Source organism: Camelus bactrianus, chromosome 16 (genome assembly GCF_048773025.1).
Source record: "Camelus bactrianus isolate YW-2024 breed Bactrian camel chromosome 16, ASM4877302v1, whole genome shotgun sequence".
NCBI lineage: Eukaryota > Metazoa > Chordata > Mammalia > Artiodactyla > Camelidae > Camelus > Camelus bactrianus.
The window spans coordinates 32,182,968-32,204,721 of NC_133554.1; the positions used below are offsets into that span (position 1 = coordinate 32,182,968).

Genomic DNA, 21,754 nt, shown 5'->3' on the forward strand with positions numbered 1-21,754 from the left:
TTCACTGTTTTTTGCCAAACTCCTGTATGGGTAGCCAACCTGTAGTTTAAGTTAACTGGGAAATGTAATTGCAAGGTGAATATTGGTTGATGTCCTTCTGTGTCAATGTAAGAAGAAAGTGAAAACACAAAGACATCTTAACAGTCAGTTATGGGAGCAACTTCTTTGCTAAATCGGATAACAGTTTCCAAATACTGAGAGAATATTTCCTCAACATTTGTGCTATACACAATGTAATGGCTATAGACATAACACATTAATTTTAAATCTGAATTATTAACGTTTTCTCCATCACTTTCTTAAATCTAGGTAATCAACAGAGCAAAAAATCAAGCCCCAATTTATAGCATTTGCCAATTTCTGTGGTGTAAATACTCCCACCGAGGCTGATTTCAATCTGCCATCTTGACTTTACTGAACACAGAATGTACCATTATGTAGTAGTTTCATCATGCAGATACAATAACACAAGTAACCTCACAAGCATAGGTGAATAATAATAGTAAAATTATTAGGAAGTGATGAGTTTTGAGAATTTATTACCTTTGTTTTTAATACAATTTAATTACAAATTTGTATAATTTAATTTTTAATAGTTGGGTGTGTTTAACAACTGGTTTGCAAAATTCCTGAAATTTTAACAATTAACTTCCACGAGCCTGTATGAGCCAGCTCCACAGAACCATTAGACCTCAGTTTTCTCATCTGCAAAATAGGGATAAGGATTGTTGCTTTGCTTCCTTGCAGGCATGTGGTGAAGACCAAATAAGATCAAGCTTGTGTAGAGGAGGTATGATTGGAGGCAGGGAGACCTGTTAGGAAACCACTGCAATCATCTGATGAAGAGATGCTGAGGGATGCAAAGGATAACGGGAAAGGATCAGCCAGCAGAATTTAGCAACTTTAGTACCTGAGGGTGCAGTGAGGGGAAGATCGTCAAGGGTCTGCTATGAGGTCTACAGCCGGAAAGACCTTTTTAAAGTGCGTATTCGACGATAGCCTGTGATTATAACCCTTCATGGTTATAATTGTTCTTAGGCCAAAGACAAAATTCCTTAAGGAGGCCTTTGGGTTCCTATGTGATCTGACCCCTACCTCTCTGGCCTCATATCCCACCAAACTCCACTTTGTTCTCTCTGCCCTGCAGTTCCACTAGCCCTGTGTCAGGTTCATGCACAGATGGCCATTACATAAGCGATCCCCTTTTCTTAAAAGGCTTTGTCCCTACCTTTTTTTGCTTCGTAAACTCTTACGCATCCTTCAAATTAAACTCACTCCTCTACCTCGGAGACATCTCCCTGCTCAGGTACTTCCTCCTCACCCAGCCCCAAGCCCACTCCTTTGTTGCACTGAATTGCACGAGTGTGATTTGTCATTCTATCTATAGGGTTATTCGATTAGTCTGTCTTCCCTGCTAAGCTTTTAGCCCCATGAGGGCAGGGGCCACATTTGCTTTTTGTCCATCGTGGACCCCAGTGCCAAGGACTGCTTGGCAGAGAGGAAGCCCTTAATACACAAGTGTGGAACCGTTGTTCCATACTTGTAAGAGGCTCCTGATACAAATTCACCTCTAATTCTACACAACAGAATTAATAACCTTCCTTGCCTATGAAGAAACTGATGCTCAGATTTATTTACCTAACTGTTCAAAAAGGTGCAGTGGAATTCAAAACCAACTCTGACTCTGAAGATTATGTTTTCTACCCTCTCTCCCTCAGCTACCTCTTTGGTGTCACTTAGGTTTTTGGAGAAAAGAAAAGAATCTGCTGTAGGATCACAGAACACCAGAGGCCTAAGATCACCCAGGATCTCTGGCTGTCTCTGGAAAACCACTGGCTCCAGAACAGATTACCCTCCATGAATGCAAGGTCTGTAGCTCCACAGCGCCCTCTGCTGTTCAGCCATTTTCTTGGCCCCAGAGGGAGGCTGACCATGTCCACCACATGGGGTATCTCCACCTGCCCAGAGGACAGAGGCACAGGGGAACGCACACAGGCTCTTTCTAAGGCAGGGCGAGGAATGCTGCCTTTCTCCATTTCCTTAAGTGTCCAGGCCTGTAGCCCAGTTCCTGGAAAAAATATAGAAAATTAAGCTCCAAGTAAATGAAGTCTATCTTTGCATGAGTTGGATTTGTGTGTGTGTGTTGGGTGGGTTTTGTGTCTATACGTACCTCTTTCCTGAGGGCTATATAAGTGGTCCCTGCAGCAGTAGGCCCCTAGTTTTAAAAGTTTGCAAAGAACAGCTCATATTACCAAGAGTCAATAATTAAACAATTTTGAACCTGTGTTTCATTTGTAAAAATAGGTCAATAATAATCCGCCATTGATGGGTCTATTGTCGGGATTAAATAAAAATTTACATGCAAATGCTACAGCACTAGGCAAGCATTAGTGATTATTATGAAAGGCTTCTTGGGGGATAAACAACTTACTATTATGTCTTCACCTAAGGTGTTCTGTTGGCCCTCAACTAATGGTAATCAGTAATACCAAGAGCGTGGAGTGGGGCACTTGCCCCCTCCCTCCCTCTCTCTGTTGGCACACAGAATCAGAGGGCAAGGGAGGGAACTATGGTCGTGGGATGCAGGTCTGTCCCCAGGGACCACTCACTGGCTTTGTGGCCTTCAGGAAGTCACTTAGCTGACATTCAGCTTTAAGTGAGAAGGGAAGAAACCAACAAGTAGCATGCTCATGTGGGGCTAAATCGCTGGGTGAGTGGGGAGCACGTCAGTGATGCGAAAGTCGTGTAAGAAGGAGGGAGAGGAAAGCAGGGGCTTTGTTGTGTGGCTGACTTCAAGAATCCACCCACTTCTGGATCCAAGGAGGCTGCCTCACTCAGGGCTAACCCTGGGCTCCCTTGTTACTGTGTCCAACAGAGGGAAAGATGTGAGGGGTAGGAAGACCGGGAAGAGAGGAGAGGTTAGTCAAAGTGAAGGTGGAAGAAGCAGAGGCAAAGCTGTTTACTCTCTTCCCTGCACCCCTGCCCTGCCCCCACCATTCCTAACCCCTCCAGGCTCTGTGGTGCAGGAGAAGGAAGTCTCCCCTGGGTGGGGAGGTGGAGACCTGGCGGAGGCTCCTGCTTTGTCACGAACAACAGTGTGGTCCTAGGGAAGTCTCTTCACCTCTCTGGGCCTCCATTTACTCCTCTGTAATGAGGCTTTATTAAGGTCTCTAAGGTTGAATAACAGGGTGATTGTAGGGGTTTGACAGGGCAGTGCAGGGGAGTCAGAGTTCTGGGTTTGAGTCTCAAAGTCAGCAACTGTGTGATCTTGGGTGAGTCTCTGAGCCTCATTGTCTGCATCTGTGAAATGGGGATAAGAATATGTGGCATAGGTAGGGGTGGGGAAGATTCATTCAAATAACGCACATGAAAAACACTTTATAATCTGGCACAGTCTGTACAAATAGCGATTATGGTTCTCGGGCTCTCTTGCCCACGCTCGCTGTCCCCAATCTCAAATTCCAGTTCAGCAGCATGGTGTCAGGGGGCACAGGCAGCCAGAACAGATTGCCAGGAGCTGCAGCTTGGCCCTTTATCATGCCCGTCGAAATTGCTGCCAGGAGGCTGAATGGAGCAGAGGGGTGGAGAGAGGGGCACAGGCTCATCTGTGGTTGCTATGGCACCCCATCCTGGATTTGCCCATCTCTCCTAATGGAGCAAAGGGCAGAGGGAGGGAGGGAGGAAGAGAGAGAATGACTGGTCCCTTCCTCTCCCCTCCCATCTACCTCTCTTTGGAACAGATGTGGGATGGGGAGTGGGGGAGGGAAACTGGGTAAGAGCAGGAAGGAAGAGTGGTGTGCCAGGATTAAGAGGGTTTGTGATGGAGGGCCACACTGAGAGAGGAGGGAGCAGAGCCCTCGTGCTTATGACGTTAGAGAGGAGGAAAAACAGGCAAGACAGCGGAGGGCGGGCGTGAGAGAGAGAGGAAGAGAGAAAGAGAGGATAGGAGGCTTGGAAGCAGGTAGCCCCAGACTGCAGCCAGCCTCTGCCTGGGATCTCCTGAGCCACCAAATCCCCCAGGCAGCCTGGACCCCAGGGTCCCTGAGAGCTGCCCCGAGGATGGGCACTGGATTAGTGGTCATGCTTCCTCCTGTGTGGGGGCTGCTGGGCTGCTGTTTCCTTTTTGACTGGGCTCTAGGGGGTCCGAGGCCCCTCCGCTCTCTGCCTGCACTGTCCTCCCAAGTCAAGCCAGGATCTGAACCCATGTGGGTGCCCTCGGAGGGAGCTGAGGCAGCCCTGGCTTTTCTCTACTCTGGAGACGCCAAACAGCTGTCGGGGGCTAATTGCAGTGAGCGCTATGAAGCCCATGGGGCAGGAGCCAGACCAGGGCTCCCCCCAGTCCTGTGGAGGGCAGCGGGCACCGTTACCCAGGCCGCCAATTTCCTCAACATGCTGCTGCAAGCCAACGACATCCGGGAGTCCAGTGTGGAGGAGGATGTGGAGTGGTACCAGGCACTGGTCCGTAGCGTGGCAGAGGGGGACCTAAGGGCCTACCGGGCTTTGCTGACCTTTAATCCTTCACCAGGGGCCAGCCACCTGCAGCTGGCCCTGCAGGCCACCCGGATTGGGGAGGAGACCTTCCTTCAGGATTTGTCGGGGAACAGGGTGCAGGAGGAGAGCCCAACCGGGGTCCTGGACACCCCTGACCTGCAGAAGCGGGTGCTGACCAATGACCTAGGGAGCCTTGGCAGTCCCAAGTGGCCACAGGGTGATGGATACGTGGGGGACATGCAGCACGTGAGGCTGTCCCCTCCCTTCCTGGAGTGCCAGGAGGGCCGGCTCCGTCCCGGCTGGCTTATCACACTCTCAGCCACCTTCTATGGACTTAAGCCAGACCTCAGCCCGGAGGTCAGGTAAGTGGGTTTGTGCAGGATTTGATGCTCTTGTGAGTTTGTGGGGGCAGGGGCTCCAAGTCCAGCCAGCTGTGCTTAGGCCATTTGGCATGCACATGTGTGTCTGGGGGGCACAGATGTGTGCATCTGCATTCAGCTGTTTGTATTTGCATTCAGTTGTGTGTATTTGCAGTTGACTCTGGGAATCTGTAACTGCATGTTAAAACATACAGGTGTGTGTACACACTATATATGAATCAATCCATTTACATGTTGTTATATACACATGTGTGTTTGTACAGATGTGGGGATGTAGCTGAGCATAGGTCCTGGCCCCTAGATCTGGGTAGTGGGTACAAGGCAGGAGAGGGCTTGGTGTGGATGACAGTGACAATCCATGCACCGGCTTCTCAGAGGAGCCAGGTGGGCACCCCAGGAGTGAAATCCGCCGCTCTCGAGCAATCTAGAACTGAAAAAGGGAGATTCTCCAAGGGAAGGAAACACTTGAGGGGAAGTTTCGAACCATTGCCCTTTCTGTTGAAGAGCTGGCTGGGTCCCTGGGGTCCCTCCCAGTGGCTATATTCTCACATCAAGTCCTGACCCAGGAGATGATGATACTCCTCAAATAACGGACCTCCTCCCTCAGCCAGAGTAAAGAGGTGCTTGGGAGCCCTGACTGGAAGGAGGGAGCAAACGGGTACTGTGCATTCAGCAGTCAGTGTTGTTTTCCCAGCTATGTGTCTCCATTCATTGTCCCCAGCAGAGTTCCTCTCCTGGCTGCAGGCAGCCTGGCTCCTTGCCAGCTCTCTCCCACTCAGCCCAGAGCAAGGGTTATGAGCCCTTGGGCCAAGCACCTCTGATCCTGGACTCCTCCATTCCCTATCTTCTTTGCTGTGATCAATTCAGACCTGGTTTGGGCAGAGTGAGGAGGTGGTTAATAGCTGAGCTTTGTCTGCGTGTGTGCGAGTGTATATATATATGCAGTGGGGAAGTGTGAAAATCCATTTCAGACAAATCATCAGAGCCACAGCCTCCCGTATGTCTTGCCCCCTCCCTTCACCCATTGATAGAAACCAGGAAATGCTAAGATGTTGAAAAGCTGGAAGGATGGGGGTGGGGGTGGAGAAAAACCTAGGGGGAGGATTATCAGTGCAGAGACAGTGAGGGTTAATAGCACTGAAAAATGGAATGCAAGTGTGCCCTCTCTCCTGGCACTCTGTGGTCACTGTGCTGAAGTTTATAAAGCTTGCCTTGCCCCCTCGTCTGGGGTCCAAGGACACATGTTCCCCTTGGCATCCTTTACTTTTCCCCTAACTGCCAATTCACTGGCCTAGGGGGCAGGTGCAGATGGACGTAGATCTTCAGAGCGTGGACATCAATCAGTGTGCCAACAGCCCGGGCTGGTACTCTAACACACACCTGTGTGACCTCAACAGCACCCAGGTAAGGATAAGGAAGGTGGGAGGGAGCCCTGGGGTCTCGCCTCCCTCTCCCTTTCCCATCACTGCCATCACTCAGCTCTTAGGAGCGGCTGACAAAGGCACACCAACCTCTCAGGGCTTCAGGGGAGTCCTTAATGATGAGATAAGTAGAGATGAGATACCAGGCTTTTTAAAAGTGAGGACACTTACAGCCTACCCCCACCTCCACCTGAGATAGCCACCCTCACGCCTTTGAAATCTCAGTGTACCTCCCTGGCTGCTCTCCCTTCTGGTATTGGGTGCTCCAGGATTCCTTCCCAGGACCACCTCCTGAGCCGCTGTTAATCATCCCCTTTCCTTCTCCTGAACCACAGTTTCCATGTCAACAGAGATCTGGTTTCCTTCTGACCCACAGAAGATGCTCTGTTGGGTGTTTGTTGAAATAAGTGGAATTGCTGGTCAGGGTGTAGGAGAACTAGCCAAAGAAGGAGCTTGAAGGGTTCTGGGACTGGTGAAGGTGATGGAACCTAGTCCAGATGCTGGCAAAATCAAAGAAGCTGTGGATGCAGGAGAATCCAGATAATGGAAAGCAATGTCTGGTATTCCTGCAAGCCCAGTACTGGGAAACTGGGTGGCCAGTGAATTAATCCGCTCCACAGTTACACTGACTGCATGCTTGTTCCCGAGCTGAACCAAAGCCAAGGCAAGCCCTGCAGCCTGCTGGGAGGTGGGGTGGGTTTGGGCATCTGTTGCTCTTCAGGGCACATGTGTTTGGAGCTGTAAGTCCAGAGACGGACAAGGACTCCCATTGTCCAGTGCACTTTTAAACCCAGCCATATTCATGTCTCTGGGCATGCATTCATCTGATTGTGCAGACTGTGGCAGGAACAAAGCCCTTTCCAGTGGTCCGAGTGAAAGGAGAAGCTGGGCTGCGATTTCAGAAGCACCTTCTAGGTGAAGTCAGGGACTGGATATGGAATCTCCCTTCCTTTGTCCCACTGCTCTCTGTTCCTAGCCACTCCCCACAGTAGATCTGACCTCATCCGCATGTTCTTCTTCCCTGCCTGGCTCTGAGGTTTGCTCTATCCCCTGCTGGGCAAACATCAATGGGCGGAGGTGGAATTAAGAGCTGGCCTTGGCATCCCACCAGCCTGGCATTAGCCTGGCATTAGGGCTGGGGAGAGCAGTCCTGCACCAAAGCCAGATGGCCCCGATGCAGGAAGCTGCTCCTCTGGGGGGGCCTTTTCAACTTACCTGTGTGCCAAAGAAGGCAGCTGATAGGGACCCTTTGAAACAGGACATAGGCACACAGGTATGGTTGAGCTCAGAGTTCTCCCTGCTTCCACCTCCCCCAGCACCTTGCTCAAGCAAAAGCTGGGCACTGGGTAATGGGACCTGTGAGGCTCCTGTCACTGCCAGTCTGAATAAAAGGGTGAATCATCCCCATACTCTGCTTGGTGGTCTCATTGAGAAGATAGGAGATGGCAAGGGGGAGGCACAGAGTAGAGTTTCCCGAGAGGAAAACCTCCCCAAGGACTGGGCGAGGTTTCTGGTGGGGCTTCTAGTGCAGACCCAGGAGCTGTGGACAGGAAGGTAGATGGAGCCTCCGTCTCTTCCCAGGACGGAAAGCCCCGTATAAATACCTATTGTGTTTGTCGTCCCACAGTGTGTCCCCCTGGAGAGTCAGGGCTTTGTCCTTGGCCGCTACCTCTGCCGCTGCCGACCCGGCTTCTACGGGGCAAGCAGCTCTGGGGGTATGTAAGCATGGTGAGGGCCAGGCTGGTGTTTTACAGGCTGGGCTGATTGGAGGGGGGCATCTGGGGAAGAAAGGCAGGTTGCTGTGAGACACTGGGAGAAAACTTGTGGGGCAAGGGAAGAAGGTTGAGAGAAGCAGGAGAGGTAGGCACGGCCAATTTGGAGGTGTCTGTGCCTTCTGAGAATGAGCCTGTAACATGCCAATCTGACCTTGCAGTGTGTCCTAGCCTGGCACCACCTCTTCCTGTTACCCTGCCCTCCTCTGAAAGTACACACTCCCTCATTCCTACCCCTCTCAATCCTACCCCAGGGGCCACAGACCATAGGAACACAGGGAGATCACTGTGGTGACCACTGGGAGAGAAGGCTGGGGTCTCAGGATGCCCCAGCCATGCCACTCTCTCTGCACCCATCTTGTTCTTTACAGGCTCAGAGGAGAGTGCTGCCCAACCTACCGGGCAATTCGGGTTCTCTCAAGGCAGCTCCGGGAGGCTGCTGCGGTGCCAGCCATGTGCTGAGGGCTGCACCAGCTGCCTGGATGCCACACCGTGCCTGGTGGAGGAAGCCCTGGCACTGCGGGCGGCGGTGCTGGCCTGTCAGACCTGCTGCATGCTGGCCGTCTTCCTGAGCATGCTGGTCTCCTACCGCTGCCGCCAGAGCAAGGCAAGGAGGGCCCACAGTTCTCTTCTACACATGTGTCCTACCCATCTGGGGTCTCCAGCACCAACTGGAGACCAGAGACCACGTGAGACTAAAACTTGGGAGAAATGGGTTCTGGTCCTGATTCTTAATCTAACTCATGATGTGACATTAAGCAAATGGCCTCACCACCTTAGACCTGTTTCCTCACCTGTAAAATGAAAGCATTGGACTTGATTCAGAATACTGTGCAGGCACTAGAGGAAGTGATCTGGACCCTCATGGAGTTCCCAGCTGAATAGGGGAAGCAGACATGTAAATGAAAGGACAGAGCAGCAAGATAGGGGTAAGGATGGAGATGTCAGTTGCAGCGGTAGCTCAGAGAGGAAACCGGGTATCCTGCCTGAGATGGTGTGGTGAGACTTACTGGAGAATGTGACATTTGAGCCATGCTTAAATGTCAACTGACAGAGAAAGGAATATCTAGACAAGGAAGCAGTTGGACCCAAAGCTGGGAGGAAAGCATGAGATCTCTTCTGTTTCTAGCAACCTCTGATTCTAGCCCAGATCTGCAGCAAGGCCCAGGATTGGGAGGAGCATGGGGCTGGGGTGGTAGGGGCTGTGGGAAACCTTGGACTTAGCCAGGCCTAGTGCCAATGGAGCTAAGAGCCAGCCCATGGTCGGAGTGGCTGTGGATGGAGAGGGCAGAGTTACTGTTACAGGGTGAAGCTTTAGCCCAGGGCCACAGTGTGACCCCTCCAACAGGCCTGAGACCCTTCTGCACCATCATCCAGGCTCTGTCCTCTTGCTGCCCTGTTTACATGCCTCTCTCTTTCCTGGGTTCACAGAGGATTCGGGCATCTGGGGTTGTACTGCTGGAAGCCATCCTTTTTGGATCCCTGCTGCTCTACTTCCCTGTGAGTTTGTGGCCAGAGGCTGATCCCACCTCCCAGGATCCCCCACAGTCCCAACCTGGCACCCTCCAAACCCCAGAATCCTTCTTCTCTGCCCTGTTGGGTAGATTCAGAGACCTCAAAATCCCCCGACTCATATCCAGCCTAGTGAGCTCTGGAGCCAAACACTCCAGGCTTAAAAGAACTCTATGACTCGCTGTGTGACTTAGGACAAGTTACCTAACCTCTCTGATACTTAAGCTCCTCCTTTGCACAGTGGAGGCGATGATGCCTCTATGACAAAGCTGTTAGGAGGATCGGCAATGTGCTTAGCATAGGCCTGGCGCATAGTGGAAGTGCAGAAGACAGCAGCTGTTTTTGCCCCCTCCCCACCAGGTCTTCATCCTGTACTTCAAGCCCAGTGTATTCCGCTGCATCGCTCTCCGCTGGGTCCGGCTGCTGGGTTTTGCCATTGTCTACGGCACCATTATACTCAAGCTTTATAGGTAGGGTCTGGGGCAGACCTTGCTCTGACGCTGCTCACTCCAGGCCACCCCAGCTCATTTATGGAATGTAGTTCTTCACAGCCAGACCCCTGTGAGCCCTACTCCTCTGTGCCCCCAAGGCCCGCCCCCAGCCCTATGGCCTCCCCTCCATGTAACTGTTTTGGGGGTAAGAGGAGGCAGTGAACCAGGGGAGGGATGGGAGGACAGGTATGTGTGGAGGGGAGGGAAGCGATGGACAGGAAGTGATGGATGCACCCAGCACCCACACTCTAACCCCTGTAGAGTGCTCCAGCTGTTTCTGTCTCGGTCGGCCCAGCGGGGCCCCCACCTGAGCAGCGGGCGGCTGCTGCGGCGTCTGGGGCTGCTCCTGCTGCTTGTGCTGGGCTTCCTGGCTGTGTGGACGGCGGGGGTCCTGGAGCAGGGCATTCAGCACACACCTGTGGTGACCCAAGGCCACACTCCCACAGGCCGCCACTTCTACCTCTGCCACCATGACCGCTGGGACTACATCATGGTTGTGGGTGAGTTGCTTCAGCTGATCCCCGGCTCTGTACCTCCAGGGGTCCCCCTGCCCTGGACCCAGATCACTGGCCCTGGCTCCCCCTCCCCTCCCTGGCACAGCCTACAGAGAAAGCAGTGGCATGGCTGCTGAGGTGGTGCCCAGCTCTGACCCTCCTGATTCCCCCACAGCTGAGATGTTGCTCTTGTGCTGGGGCAGCTTCCTCTGCTATGCCACCCGGGCTGTCCCCTCAGCCTTCCACGAGCCGCGGTACCTGGGCATCGCCCTGCACAATGAGCTGCTGCTTTCTGCTGCCTTCCACGCAGCCAGGTGAGGACAGGCCCTCCTACCCACGACTCCTCCGGCCCTAATGCCACCCAGGTGAGGGCACGGCCATCCCACAGTCCTCCTTGCAGCACCTGCTGCACCTCAGCCAGGTGAGGAAGGCCCCCCGCAGCTCTCCCTGTACCCCACAGATCTTCTTGTACCCCATGTCCCACCCAACACCTGAGGAGAGGAAGCACGCCCCACTCCTAATTCCTCTCCCACTCCACACCCCACCACTCTCCTCCCCACACAGGCTCCATTCTCCCCGCCTTCTTCCTCCTCATACCTCAGCCCTCCCAGCAGCAGGCCTGCTATGAGAGTTCACAAGGACCTGGCCCTGTGGTGAAGGTAGACAACCAACAGGGTGGTCCGTAACAGTTATATGCTATACAAGCAGCCAGAGAAGGCGAGCTGGAGTAGTCTGGGAGGGCTTCTTGGAGGTGGGGAATTAACATGAGCCCTGAGGTGGGACCTACATCCTAGAGGGGGCAGGAAGAAGGAGGAGTGCCCTCCTCACTCCACTCCAGGCAATCAGGGCTAGGGCTGGGGCTGGGGAGGAGAGCCAGTGAGACAGGTGAGAGGGAAGAGGCCACTCCCACCCACAGCTAATGATCCCCTCCCCAACCCTCAGGTTTGTGCTGGTTCCCTCTCTGCACCCAGACTGGACGCTCCTCCTCTTCTTCTTTCACACCCACAGCACGGTCACCACCACACTGGCTCTGATCTTCATCCCTAAGGTGAGGTCTTCTCCATCCTCGAGGTGAGGCAGACCCCACCCCTTTGCCAGGGGCACTGTGGATCTACTGTCACCGCAGTGCCCTCCCCAGGCCAGGGTGAGACTGACACCCTGGGGTGAGTGGGCCCTAAGCAAGGAGCCCACTTAGGAGTATAGGGGAAGGAAGCTACTGTTTCTCTCTCTCCCATCCTTGGGCAAGGGAAATAAGAGCTAGAGCCGGGAGTGGTCCTTGTAACAACACAGTTGGAAGGTTGGTGACTCTGAAAATCAGTTCGGAAGCAGTTACAGAAAGATAGGAGGGGGAGCTGAAAGACATGGCTAGGAATTGTGGGGACAGGGAGTTGAGAACTACCCCCCCCCAACCAGGTCTCTGAACTAGAGAAAATCAGGACGAGAGGGAACAAAAGTCCTTGGACCCCTAGAATTCCAAATCAGGGCGGGGGGTGTGAAGATTTATGGAGTAAATATGTATGCCCGGGGCAAGGAGCCAAGGTGAGTCTTTTTCCCAATCATGCCCACCCTGGCCAGTTCCGGAAGCCGGGGGCTCCTCCCCGAGAGGAGATCTTGGATGAGGTGTATGAGGATGAGCTGGACCTGCAGCGCTCAGGCTCCTACCTCAACAGCAGCATCGCCTCAGCCTGGAGCGAGCGCAGCCTGGACCCTGGAGACATCCGGGTAGGTGCTGCCCTCCCTCCTCCTCTTGATGCTGGCTTAGGAACTGTGCAGGGGCAGTGCTGCCCTGCCCCTGGGCTGTGCCACTGCAGGCCCCCTCCCTTCCCCTAGCTTTTCCTCTTTCTCAGACCTGCCTCCCTCTCTTCTCCACCACTGCCCTAAGCTGCTTCCCCTGACTCTATTCAAAGGAGGCCACACAAGTGGAAAGACCCCCAAAGCCCCAGAACCAAGATTCCTGAGGCCCAGGCCACTGGGCAAGTTCAAGGCAGAACCATGAGTGGAGCACCAACGCTCTGTGTCCTCCATTCCCACCCACACAGGAGGGGCATCATGAGGCGTGGGCTAAGAAGGCTCTTGGTCCCCAGCACACCAGGACAGCTAGACCCCCTAGGGCAGACGGGGCTGGCAGGGTCAGGCTATGAGAGATTTTCACACCTGGATCCCCTTTCGCTGACCCCAGCAGTCTTAGAGAAAGGAAGTTTTTCCTGAGTCTTACATCAGGAGAGCATCCTTACCTTATTTTTCTGCTTAAGGATACCATTATAGTCACAGGAACCCTAATGAGAACCTCAGTGGGTAGGAGACCTGGTGGTAGAGCCCATTGTTTTATAGCACCTATGGTGTGGGAACAATCCCTGGAAGTCATTTTGTCCATCCCTCCACCTCTGTTGGGGCCCCCTCCACACCTGACTTGTTTCCATCCCCTAATTCCTTCCTTGTCTCAAAGGCCTGTCTCTTCCCCTGTGTCCTCCTAAACCCCTGAGCTGTGCCTACCCTGCCTCCTGCCCCCTGGAGTTAGGCTGAACTGAGACCATGATCCAGCAGGCAGGCCAGAGATGGAGGCGTGTTGCCATGGTGATGCCATCTTGACCCTCCAGTTTGGGGAGCAGCAGCCAATGTACTCTCCCTATGCTGGCTGTGGGGAAAGATCAAAAGTACAAAAGACTTTCAAAGCCCCACTCCGTCACTTATACCTGAAAATGGCAGTCTTCGTGCCGTCTGGTCCCACCATATAATCCTCTTAAGAAAGTGAATGCTAGGCAGCCAGTTTTCCTTACTTTATAGAAGCAGAAGTTCAGAGAGAACAAGAAAATAGCCTCAAGGCACATGGTGGGTCAGCAGCCTCAAACCTAGGTTTCCTGTCTTCCCCTGTGTCCTCCTAAACCCCTGAGCTGTGCCTGCCCTGCCAAGCTGATGATTTCGCACCAGACCACAGTGCCCCAGAGAAGGCAGTGTATGCTGCATCCTCAGAGCTGAGTGGGTCTGTCTTGCAACTAGGTTGGTGCTGGGCCTACAGGAATGGAGAGGTGAATTCTGAGAGTTTTAAAAGCAGGGAAGGAGGCGGGAGGGTATAGCTCAAGTGATAGAGCATGTGTTTAGCATGCACAAGGTCCTAGCTTCAATCCCCAGCACCTCCACTAAAAATAAACAAACCTAATTACCTCCCCTCTCCCACCAAAATAAAATAAAAAATAAATAATTAAAAAAAAAAAAAAAGCAGGGGAGGGACACGGCTTGGTGGGTAAAGAGATCCCCCTGAGAAAATGGTCTAAACAAGGGTGGAGGGGAAGAACAGCACAGCCAGGGGATGGAGAGGCTTAGCTCTCACCATCAGCTCTGCTCTGCCCTCTCCTCCCTGCCCCAGGATGAGCTAAAGAAACTCTACGCCCAGCTCGAGGTCCACAAGACCAAGGAAATGGCCGCTAACAACCCCCACCTGCCCAAGAAGCGGGCCAGCTGGCGCCAGGGCCTGGGCCGCTCCTTCATGAAGTACCTGGCAGAGTTCCCCGAGGCCCTGGCCCGCCAGCACTCCCGGGACTCAGGCTCCCAGGGCCGCAGCAGCCTGCCCGGCTCCTCCCGCCGCCGGCTGCTCAGCACCAGCCTCCAGGAGGAGCCCACCGGGCCGCCGGGCCTGCGCAAGGCCCACAGCATCTGTGAGCAGGACCGCGATTCCCGTGGGGAGCAGGACCCCCCAGTCTTCGACTCACTGCTGAGGAGGAAGCTGGCCAGGAAGGGCCCGCGATCAGACAGCCAGGAGTCGGCAGCAGCGGGGCCGCCGGCGCTGGGCTTCAGGTCGGCCAGCGCCCACAACCTGACGGTGGGAGAGCGGCTCCCCCGGGCCCGGCCCGCCTCCCTGCACAAGTCGCTCAGCGTCGTGGCTGGCTCCAGGGAAAAGGCCCTGCTCATGGCCAGCCAGGCCTACCTGGAGGAGACCTACCGGCAGGCGAGGGAGCGGGAGGAGAGAAGGAAGGCAGAGGCGGCCTTGGCGAGCCCGGCACGGAGACTGTCGGCCAGGAGGCCGGAGAGAGCGCGGGCAGCCCCCCTGTCAGCCCCACCTTCCCCAGCCAAGAGCAGCAGCCTGGACAGCTCCCAAGCCTCTGGAAAGCTGCATGAGGAGGCTGCTAGAAGGCTGCCCCACCCGCCCATCCGGCACCAGGTCTCCACACCCATCATGGGCCTATCTGGGGCTGGCCTGGGGGAGCCAGGGATGCTGTCTCCCACCTCCACCTTGGCTCCAGCTCTGATATCAGCTTTGGCCCCGCCTCCTGCCCTGGCACCTGTCCCAATACCCCCACAAAGCCCCAGCCTACTCACCTTCATCTGCCCTTGGGAGAATGCAGAACTGCCAGTGAAGAAAGAAAATGTGGCTCAAGAAAGCCCCTTGGGGCCCCAGGGAGGCAACCACTCCCCTGCCCCAGCTCGGGCCAGGCTCTGGAGGGCCCTCTCTGTGGCAGTAGAGAAAAGGGGGGCCGGGGAGAATGGGATGGACACAGAGGAAGGGCATCTCCAGGGGGAAGCTGATGACATGGATGACAACAGGCCCAAGATCTTATCTAAATCTCACAGCCTCAAGACCCCTGTTCAGCAGGGTTCCATGCGCAGTCTGGGACTGGCTATCAAAGCTCTGACCCGTTCTCGGAGCACATACAGAGAGAAAGAGAGTGGGGAAGGGAGTCCTGAGAAGGAGGAGAAGGGCCGAGCTTCAGGGGAGGGTGTGCGGGTGTGCCCCAGATCTCCCAGGCCAGGCCGGCCCAAGGCAGTGAGTAAGCAGGCCGCGCTTGCCCCCTGTGATGATGAGGAGTCCCTCCAGAACCAGCAGAATGCTCACACCAGCAGAATGCTCCAGGTCTGTCACCAGGAGGGCAGCAGGGAACAAGAAGACAGAGGCAGGAGGGCCTCCCGGAGTCTAGGGGACGGGAGGCTCAAGAGAGCAGGTAAAACAGAAACTGTCACACTGAGGCAAGTCAGGCAGAGCACAGTTGGGGACAAAAATGCTAAGCAAGCAAAAGAAGCCCCTGTGGGGTGGCAGGAACTGCCCAAGGCTGGCCTCCAGCCCCTGGGCAGTGCTGACCATAGGCTGACACAGGTATGCCCCTGGGAAGTCACCGAGTCAGAAACGTGTCAGCCTGACAGTAGCAACAAGGCCGAAATCTGCCCCTGGGAGGTGAGTGAAGGAGTTCCTGAGGAGGGGACATTGAGGCAAGATCTAAATGACTCCCAGAAAGAGAGCGGGAAAGCCTCAGAAAAACCAGAGTCCAAAGATGTGGTTGCCGTTGCTCGGAAAAAGCCAGAGAGGCTGGTCAGGGGGCAGGAGGCAGTGTGTCCCTGGGAGAGTGCTGATCCTGGGGGTCTGTCCCCTCACTCAGCCCCTCAGGACTCTGACAGAACCAAGGGCAGGTCTGAGGCAGTGGGAACTGGGGAGCCTCGAGAGATGGAGATGCCTCAGGGGGAAGCTGCTGGCCCGGGAGCTTGTACATTCGACATTGCCAGGACAGAGCTCTGTCCCTGGGAGGCAAGTGAAGGAGGAGAGAATGAAAAACCGTCCCAGGAGGGGGAAAAAAAGCTACCCCAGGAAAAGCAGAAAACTCCCAAGAAAGCAGCCTTCTGGAGAGAACAGAAACTGGGTGAAGGCTTGGAGTCTCTCTGTCAGTGGGAGAGGACAGATTTCCGTGGCCCCTCAGCAATCTCTACTCAGGCCCCAGGACCCCCTGGGAGTTTGGGCAACAGCGTCGCTGAGGTGTGTCCATGGGAGGCAGGAGCAGCTCCTGCTGTCGTCAGGAAAGCAGAGCTCTGTCCCTGGGAGTTGAGTGATGAGGTGATGGGGAGGGACATGCTGAGTCAGGGGACAGGTGGAGAATCTCTCCAGGAAAAGGGAAAAACCTCCAGAAAAGGGAGCTTTGGAGAGAGGAGGGAACAAACTGGGAAAGCAGTGCAGACATTTAGTCAACAGCAGGAGTCAGTGTGTCCCTGGGACAGCACATCCCCTGGGCACTCCAGCCCATGTCTAGACAATTCCTCATCCAAAGCCGGAGGCCAACTCCCCAGCAGCGGAGGAAGCAGAGCAGCGCAGGTATGTCCGCAGGAAGATCTCAGGTCAGAGGTAAATGAAACACCTGCCAAGGCAGAAATCTGTCCCTGGGAGGTGAGTGAAAGAACAACAGAGGACTGGACATTGGGACAGGCACCAAAAGGAAGAGAATCTCAAAAGGACAAGGAGGAGATGCCTGGAACATCAGGAATCAAAGATCCCACAACTTGGGAAAAGCCTGAGGGACAGCTCCAAAAGCAGGAAGCAGTCTGCCCCTGGGAGAGTGTGGACCCCGGCAGCTCCTCCTCACAGCCTGGTCCTCGAGACACAGATAGACCCAAAACCAGTTTGCAGACCTCAGGCAGTGCGGGAAGCAAAACTGCTGAGATCTGTCCGTGGGACGCAGAGGAAACCCTGCCTGCTGGGAAGGCAGAGATCTGTCCCTGGGAGGTGAGTGCTGGAGCAGGGGAGGAAAAGGCTTTGGGGGTTGCGGCCATTAGGCAACTTCCAAACGATACAGGAAAGGCTTCCGCAGATTCTGGACCTGGCAAGAGAGCAGTTACTGATTCAAAGAAGCCAGAGGGCCCTGCCCAGGAGCGGGAGGTGGCTTGTCCCTGGGAAAGCCTGGATCTAGGGGGCTCCTCTCGGCATTCAGACATTCTGAGCACTGACAGACCAAAAGCTGGGTTCCAGGGACTGGACCATGTCGGGTGCAGGTCAGATGAGGTGTGTCCCTGGGAAGCGGAGGAAGTGTCTACCAGTAAAAAAGCCAAAATCTGTCCCTGGGAGGTGAATGAAGGAGCCACTAGGAATGGATTGGAACAAGAGATGGGGATTGACTCAGCAGGGCAGAGGGAGAAAACTCCAGAAAAGGGGAGACTCACCTCCCTGGGAGAAGACATATCAAAATGGGAGACAAAACTGAGTCAAGAGCAGGAAGCTCTTTGTCCTTGGGAGAAGGACTTGAGGGCACCCTCTGCTCAGGCCCCTGAGGTCCCAGACTTGTCCAGCAGCAGGAGTAGCAGAGTGGCAGAGGGGCACTCCTTGGAAGTGAGTCATGAGGCAGCAGAGAAAGGGGACCTGGCACAAGACCTAAAGACGGTTTCCTTCCCAGAACACATAACCCCAGAAAAAACTCCACCTTCAAAAACAGGAGAGTTCACTGCTGAAGATGAGGAAAGAGCAAGCAGTGAGCTACAACAGATCTATCTACAGGAGACCATGGCCACGGCGGGCTCTGTCTCCCACCCAGACAGTCAGTGCCCTGACCAACCTAAAGCCAGCCCGCAGATGCTGCCCAGTGTTGAGGGCAGGCTGGCTGAGGTCTGCCCATGCGATGCTCCTGCCTCGGACGCTCTCAAGCCCGACAGCAATACCAAAGCTGAGACTTATTCCTGGGAGGTGACTGAAAGAATTCCTGAGGAAGGGGTGTCAAGACAGGGTGGAGAAGGGGAGCCTGGAGAGAAGGGGAAAGCCCTAGGAAAACCAGAGCCCAGTGCTGCAGCGATTCAGAAAAAGCCAGAGAGGGCAGATGGGAAGCCGGAGGCTGTGTGTCTCCAGGAGAGTCAAGATGGTGGGAATCTGTCTCCACAACCAGCCCCACAAGCTTCTGATGGGAGCAAAGGCAGTTCTGAGGCAGCAGACAGTGTCGGGGCCGGGGGAGCAGAAGTGTGTCCATGGGAAACAGAAGAGACTCCATCTGATAAGAAAACAGAAATCTGCCCTGGGGAGGTAAGTCAAGGAGCAGCAGCGAAAGAGAGACTGGGACAAGAGGTAGACAGAGAATCCCAAGGGCAAGGAGAAATGTTCCTTCCACAGGCAGGATCTGGAGGGACTGAAGAACACTTTCCAAAAGAAGCAGCAAAAGTCAGCAGAGAGCAGGAAACGGCAGAGATCAGGCTCTCCCCACAGCCAGATGCTCCTGACACGGACCAAGCCGAAGTCAGCCCCCACGGAGCACGCAGTGTGGGGAGCAGGATGGCAGAGCTGTGTCAATGGGAAGTCACAGATCCAGAAGGAAATAAAATAAAGGGGACCATGGCAGAGATTGACATCTGTCTTTGGGAGGGAACTGCAGCCCCATCTGAGGAACCTGGCCTCCTGGCTTTAACAGCAACTCGGTCAGAAATACTTTTCCCTGCAGCCCCTGAGAACCCACCATGCCTTTTAGTCCACAGACCTCCAGGTGACCTCCTTCCACAAAGCAAAAGCCCCCGCCCTGAAGTCAGCAAACCAACTGGTACTTTCACTCTGGAAGGTGTCAAAGAACTCCAAGTACCTTCAGAACTTGGGCCAAGGACCAGCTTAGTGCCAGAGCCAAGTGTCCAAGAAGCTGAGACTCAGAAGTCTTCCTCCTTAATTAAAGACCAAGGAGAAGCAGCTTCTAAAGCTCAATACGAAGAACTCAGCTTTCCAACTGTCTATCCTTGGGACTGGGAGTAACAACTCCATCAGGGGAGGAGTGGCTAGCTTTAGAAGCCAAGGTCCTTTCCAAGTCTTGGTGTTCCCAAAATATTGAATCAAACACACTTGGCCACTTTCCCTCTCCAAGAAAGTCAGAAGTCAACTCATTCCAAAGACAAACTGTACAAGAAAAGAGCAGCTCTGACCCCCAACAGGAAGTCTCATGCTCTCTTTACTTCCACATGTTCTTCCTGCCCCAGAGAACAAGGGCCAGACCTTCTACTTCTAACAAATCCTCCCATCCAGCTAGAATACTCAACACAAGCCGTCTGTTACAAGACACTCACTTGTAAAGCCAATGTTAGTGACAAAAGGAAGTCAGCTGTGCCCAGCCCATATTTTCTCAAAGGAAGACCCATTCTTCTCTAGTCTACAAAGGACATTTTTTGAGAAGAAACTAAACCACACAAGGCATTGGCAACATAGGGACTGAGGATTATAGGTTATAAAGGTTGCCATGGGAACTTAGAAGCCACTTAATTCAAGTTCAAAGATAAATCAGGGGGAAAACTTAAATGACTCAAAAGAGGTGCCTGAAATGCTTGAAAGACCTTGTAGTTTTGCCTTTGGATCTCCAGTTTCTGCTTTCTTGATCCTCACACCTGCCCTGCGTGACTACTGAAGGAGAGCCAGTCAAGCACACTTATGTCCGTGTTAATGTCTGCTACATCAGAGACAGAGAGCAGAGAAGGCAGGCAGTCACTCTGGATCCTTCCCATGCTGGCCAAGGGAGAATTCTCCCTTCCAGACACCCTCTCATGATTTAAGAAGTCTTCCCCTTGCTAACTTTTTCAGATGGTCTTCCCTTCTTCCTGCCCCATCTTTTGCCAGTCCAGAGTTCATCCCACTGGCTCATTCTCTTCCTCCTCCTGACCTTTCAGTGCTGTCATCAAAGGGACCCTTCTCCATTGTCAAGTGCAACTGGAGTTGGGGAGTTTCTGGTTCTGATGCAAGAACAGCTCCAAATCACTTGCTCAGTAACAAGAGGCCCACATCTTGTGAAGCCTGAGGAAAAAAGGCGGTCCTGTTTAGAGCCAACACTTTAACAGCCCTCAGAAATAGTGCTGTAGGACAGGTTAGAGGCCTGAGGGTCAGGGAAAGGGCATCATGTAAATACAAAACCTCCTTTCTTAGGGAGCTCTCTCTCATTCTTAGCTTGGCTCTATTCTCTCAAGTCAGTTCAGGCTACCCTTGCTTAAGTGGTCCTAGATAAGAAAGAGCTGGAATTAGGTGAAACTACCAGAGGGAACTGAGGAAGGAGGAAAATATGGGTCATAGAAGTCCAAGGATTGGCAGGGGTGAGATGGGGGTGGAAATAGGCAGACTAAACATGGTAGAGCTGGGCAGGAGGCCCACCCTCTAACTTGACAGGTACTGATCCCATTCACGGGGAGAAAAAAGGCAAAAGAAGGGGACCAAATACCCAATGGGTGGAAAAATGATTCTGCATATACTCTGGGCAGCCGTAAGTTTTCACAGAAAAAGTAGCTAAGTGCTCCATTTCCAAAAAGGAGAAGGGATGGAGTAACCCACTTTCAGAGACCAGATGCTCATGTTCCCATATATAGGCCCTCCCTCTCATGGAGGTCCCCTGCCCTAGGCTTTCAGAGCAGTAGCTGAAGTGTGTGTGTTGCTCTGGGCTCTGGCTAGTTGGCCCCACAGCTTCTGAGCCAATGCAAATTCTGCACCCAGAACAATTCCATTGGGTCTGGACTGGCTGGGAACAGAGAAGTTGTCCCTCTATCCACTGCTGTAAAATAAACCAGGGAGGAGGTGGAATAAAGAATGCTTTTTCTTGACCACTGCAGTTGGTTCTAGCTTATTCATTATGGTAATTTTTGACATTTCTAAACATTCACAGTAGATAAAGCCCAGGTGGCCACACTGCTCTAAAGCCCAGGTGGCCACACTGCAGCCTTCAGGGCCGTGGGGACAGTCTGGTAATTCTCAGCCAAAGCCCCATTACGTGGCTGGCACTGCAGAAGGTCTCTGCCCGGCCTTTGGAGCCAATCCTTTAGATCTGGGCCATTTGCTCAGCTGGATTTGATTCCAAGGGGAAATGAAAACTGCACTTATCCTCTGGCTCCCTGGTGGCAGCTAGTGCTTAGCTGCTATTTAGGATTATCTAGAGACCCCTGAGACAGATCTAGGGGAGTGGGGTGAAACAGCTTATTTGAGACAGTGTTTTTTACATATTCAGAGGAATCAAGGTATCGTTTGGTCATGAAGTGTGCCTTTTTTTTGGTTTCTCTGCCTCCCATTGCTTCATACTCCCCAGCTGTGGATCCTACTCAGAGCACTTCCCTTCTCATTTTGCCTTAATCCAGGGCTCAGGCAAATAGGATATGACCAGACCTCACTTGGGCAGTGATGCTGCAAACTGATGTACATTTTTAAGTCAAAAGGGTTGAGACTAAGTAGCATGATGAGAGTGGCTGCTTGGATTAACCCACCAGTGCTGCTGCTTCCCTAAGCATACATATCTTGTTTCTATGGTCAGCACCCGGCAGCTGTTATTAAAACATCAGTTTTCCCGAGTGAGGCCTGGTCTGTCTGCTGCTTTGCTGAGATGGTAGCTTTACAGAGACTAAAGAGTCAGGTTATTGTCAACCTGATTCTAGTTTATTTGGACTCTATTCTCAAGACAAGGTCAAAACAGTACTTAATCCTTAACCCAAGTGATAAATTCCTTAAAAGAAAAT

The 21,754-nt window shown here is 53.4% G+C and overlaps 1 protein-coding gene across 1 annotated transcript; it reads left to right on the plus strand.

Moving 5' to 3' along the window:
* Positions 1-1,254: 1,254 nt before the first annotated feature.
* GPR179 (G protein-coupled receptor 179) lies at positions 1,255-21,167 on the plus strand. Its single transcript, XM_010960505.3, has 11 exons — positions 1,255-4,853; positions 6,167-6,275; positions 7,920-8,007; positions 8,436-8,671; positions 9,496-9,564; positions 9,937-10,046; positions 10,329-10,567; positions 10,737-10,875; positions 11,504-11,609; positions 12,137-12,283; positions 13,926-21,167. Exons 1-11 carry the CDS (start codon positions 4,060-4,062, stop codon positions 19,029-19,031), a joined length of 7,143 nt encoding a protein of 2,380 aa, XP_010958807.2. The 5' UTR covers positions 1,255-4,059; the 3' UTR covers positions 19,032-21,167.
* Positions 21,168-21,754: the final 587 nt, after the last annotated feature.

Excerpts from the sequence above, each read along its gene's own strand:
- GPR179 (XM_010960505.3), top strand. The coding sequence starts at position 4,060 with ATGGGCACTGGATTAGTGGTCATGCTTCCTCCTGTGTGGGGGCTGCTG. Across the intron at positions 4,854-6,166 it reads GACCTCAGCCCGGAGGTCAG|GGGGCAGGTGCAGATGGACG; the intron begins GTAAGTGGGTTT and ends TCACTGGCCTAG. Across the intron at positions 8,008-8,435 it reads CGGGGCAAGCAGCTCTGGGG|GCTCAGAGGAGAGTGCTGCC; the intron begins GTATGTAAGCAT and ends TGTTCTTTACAG.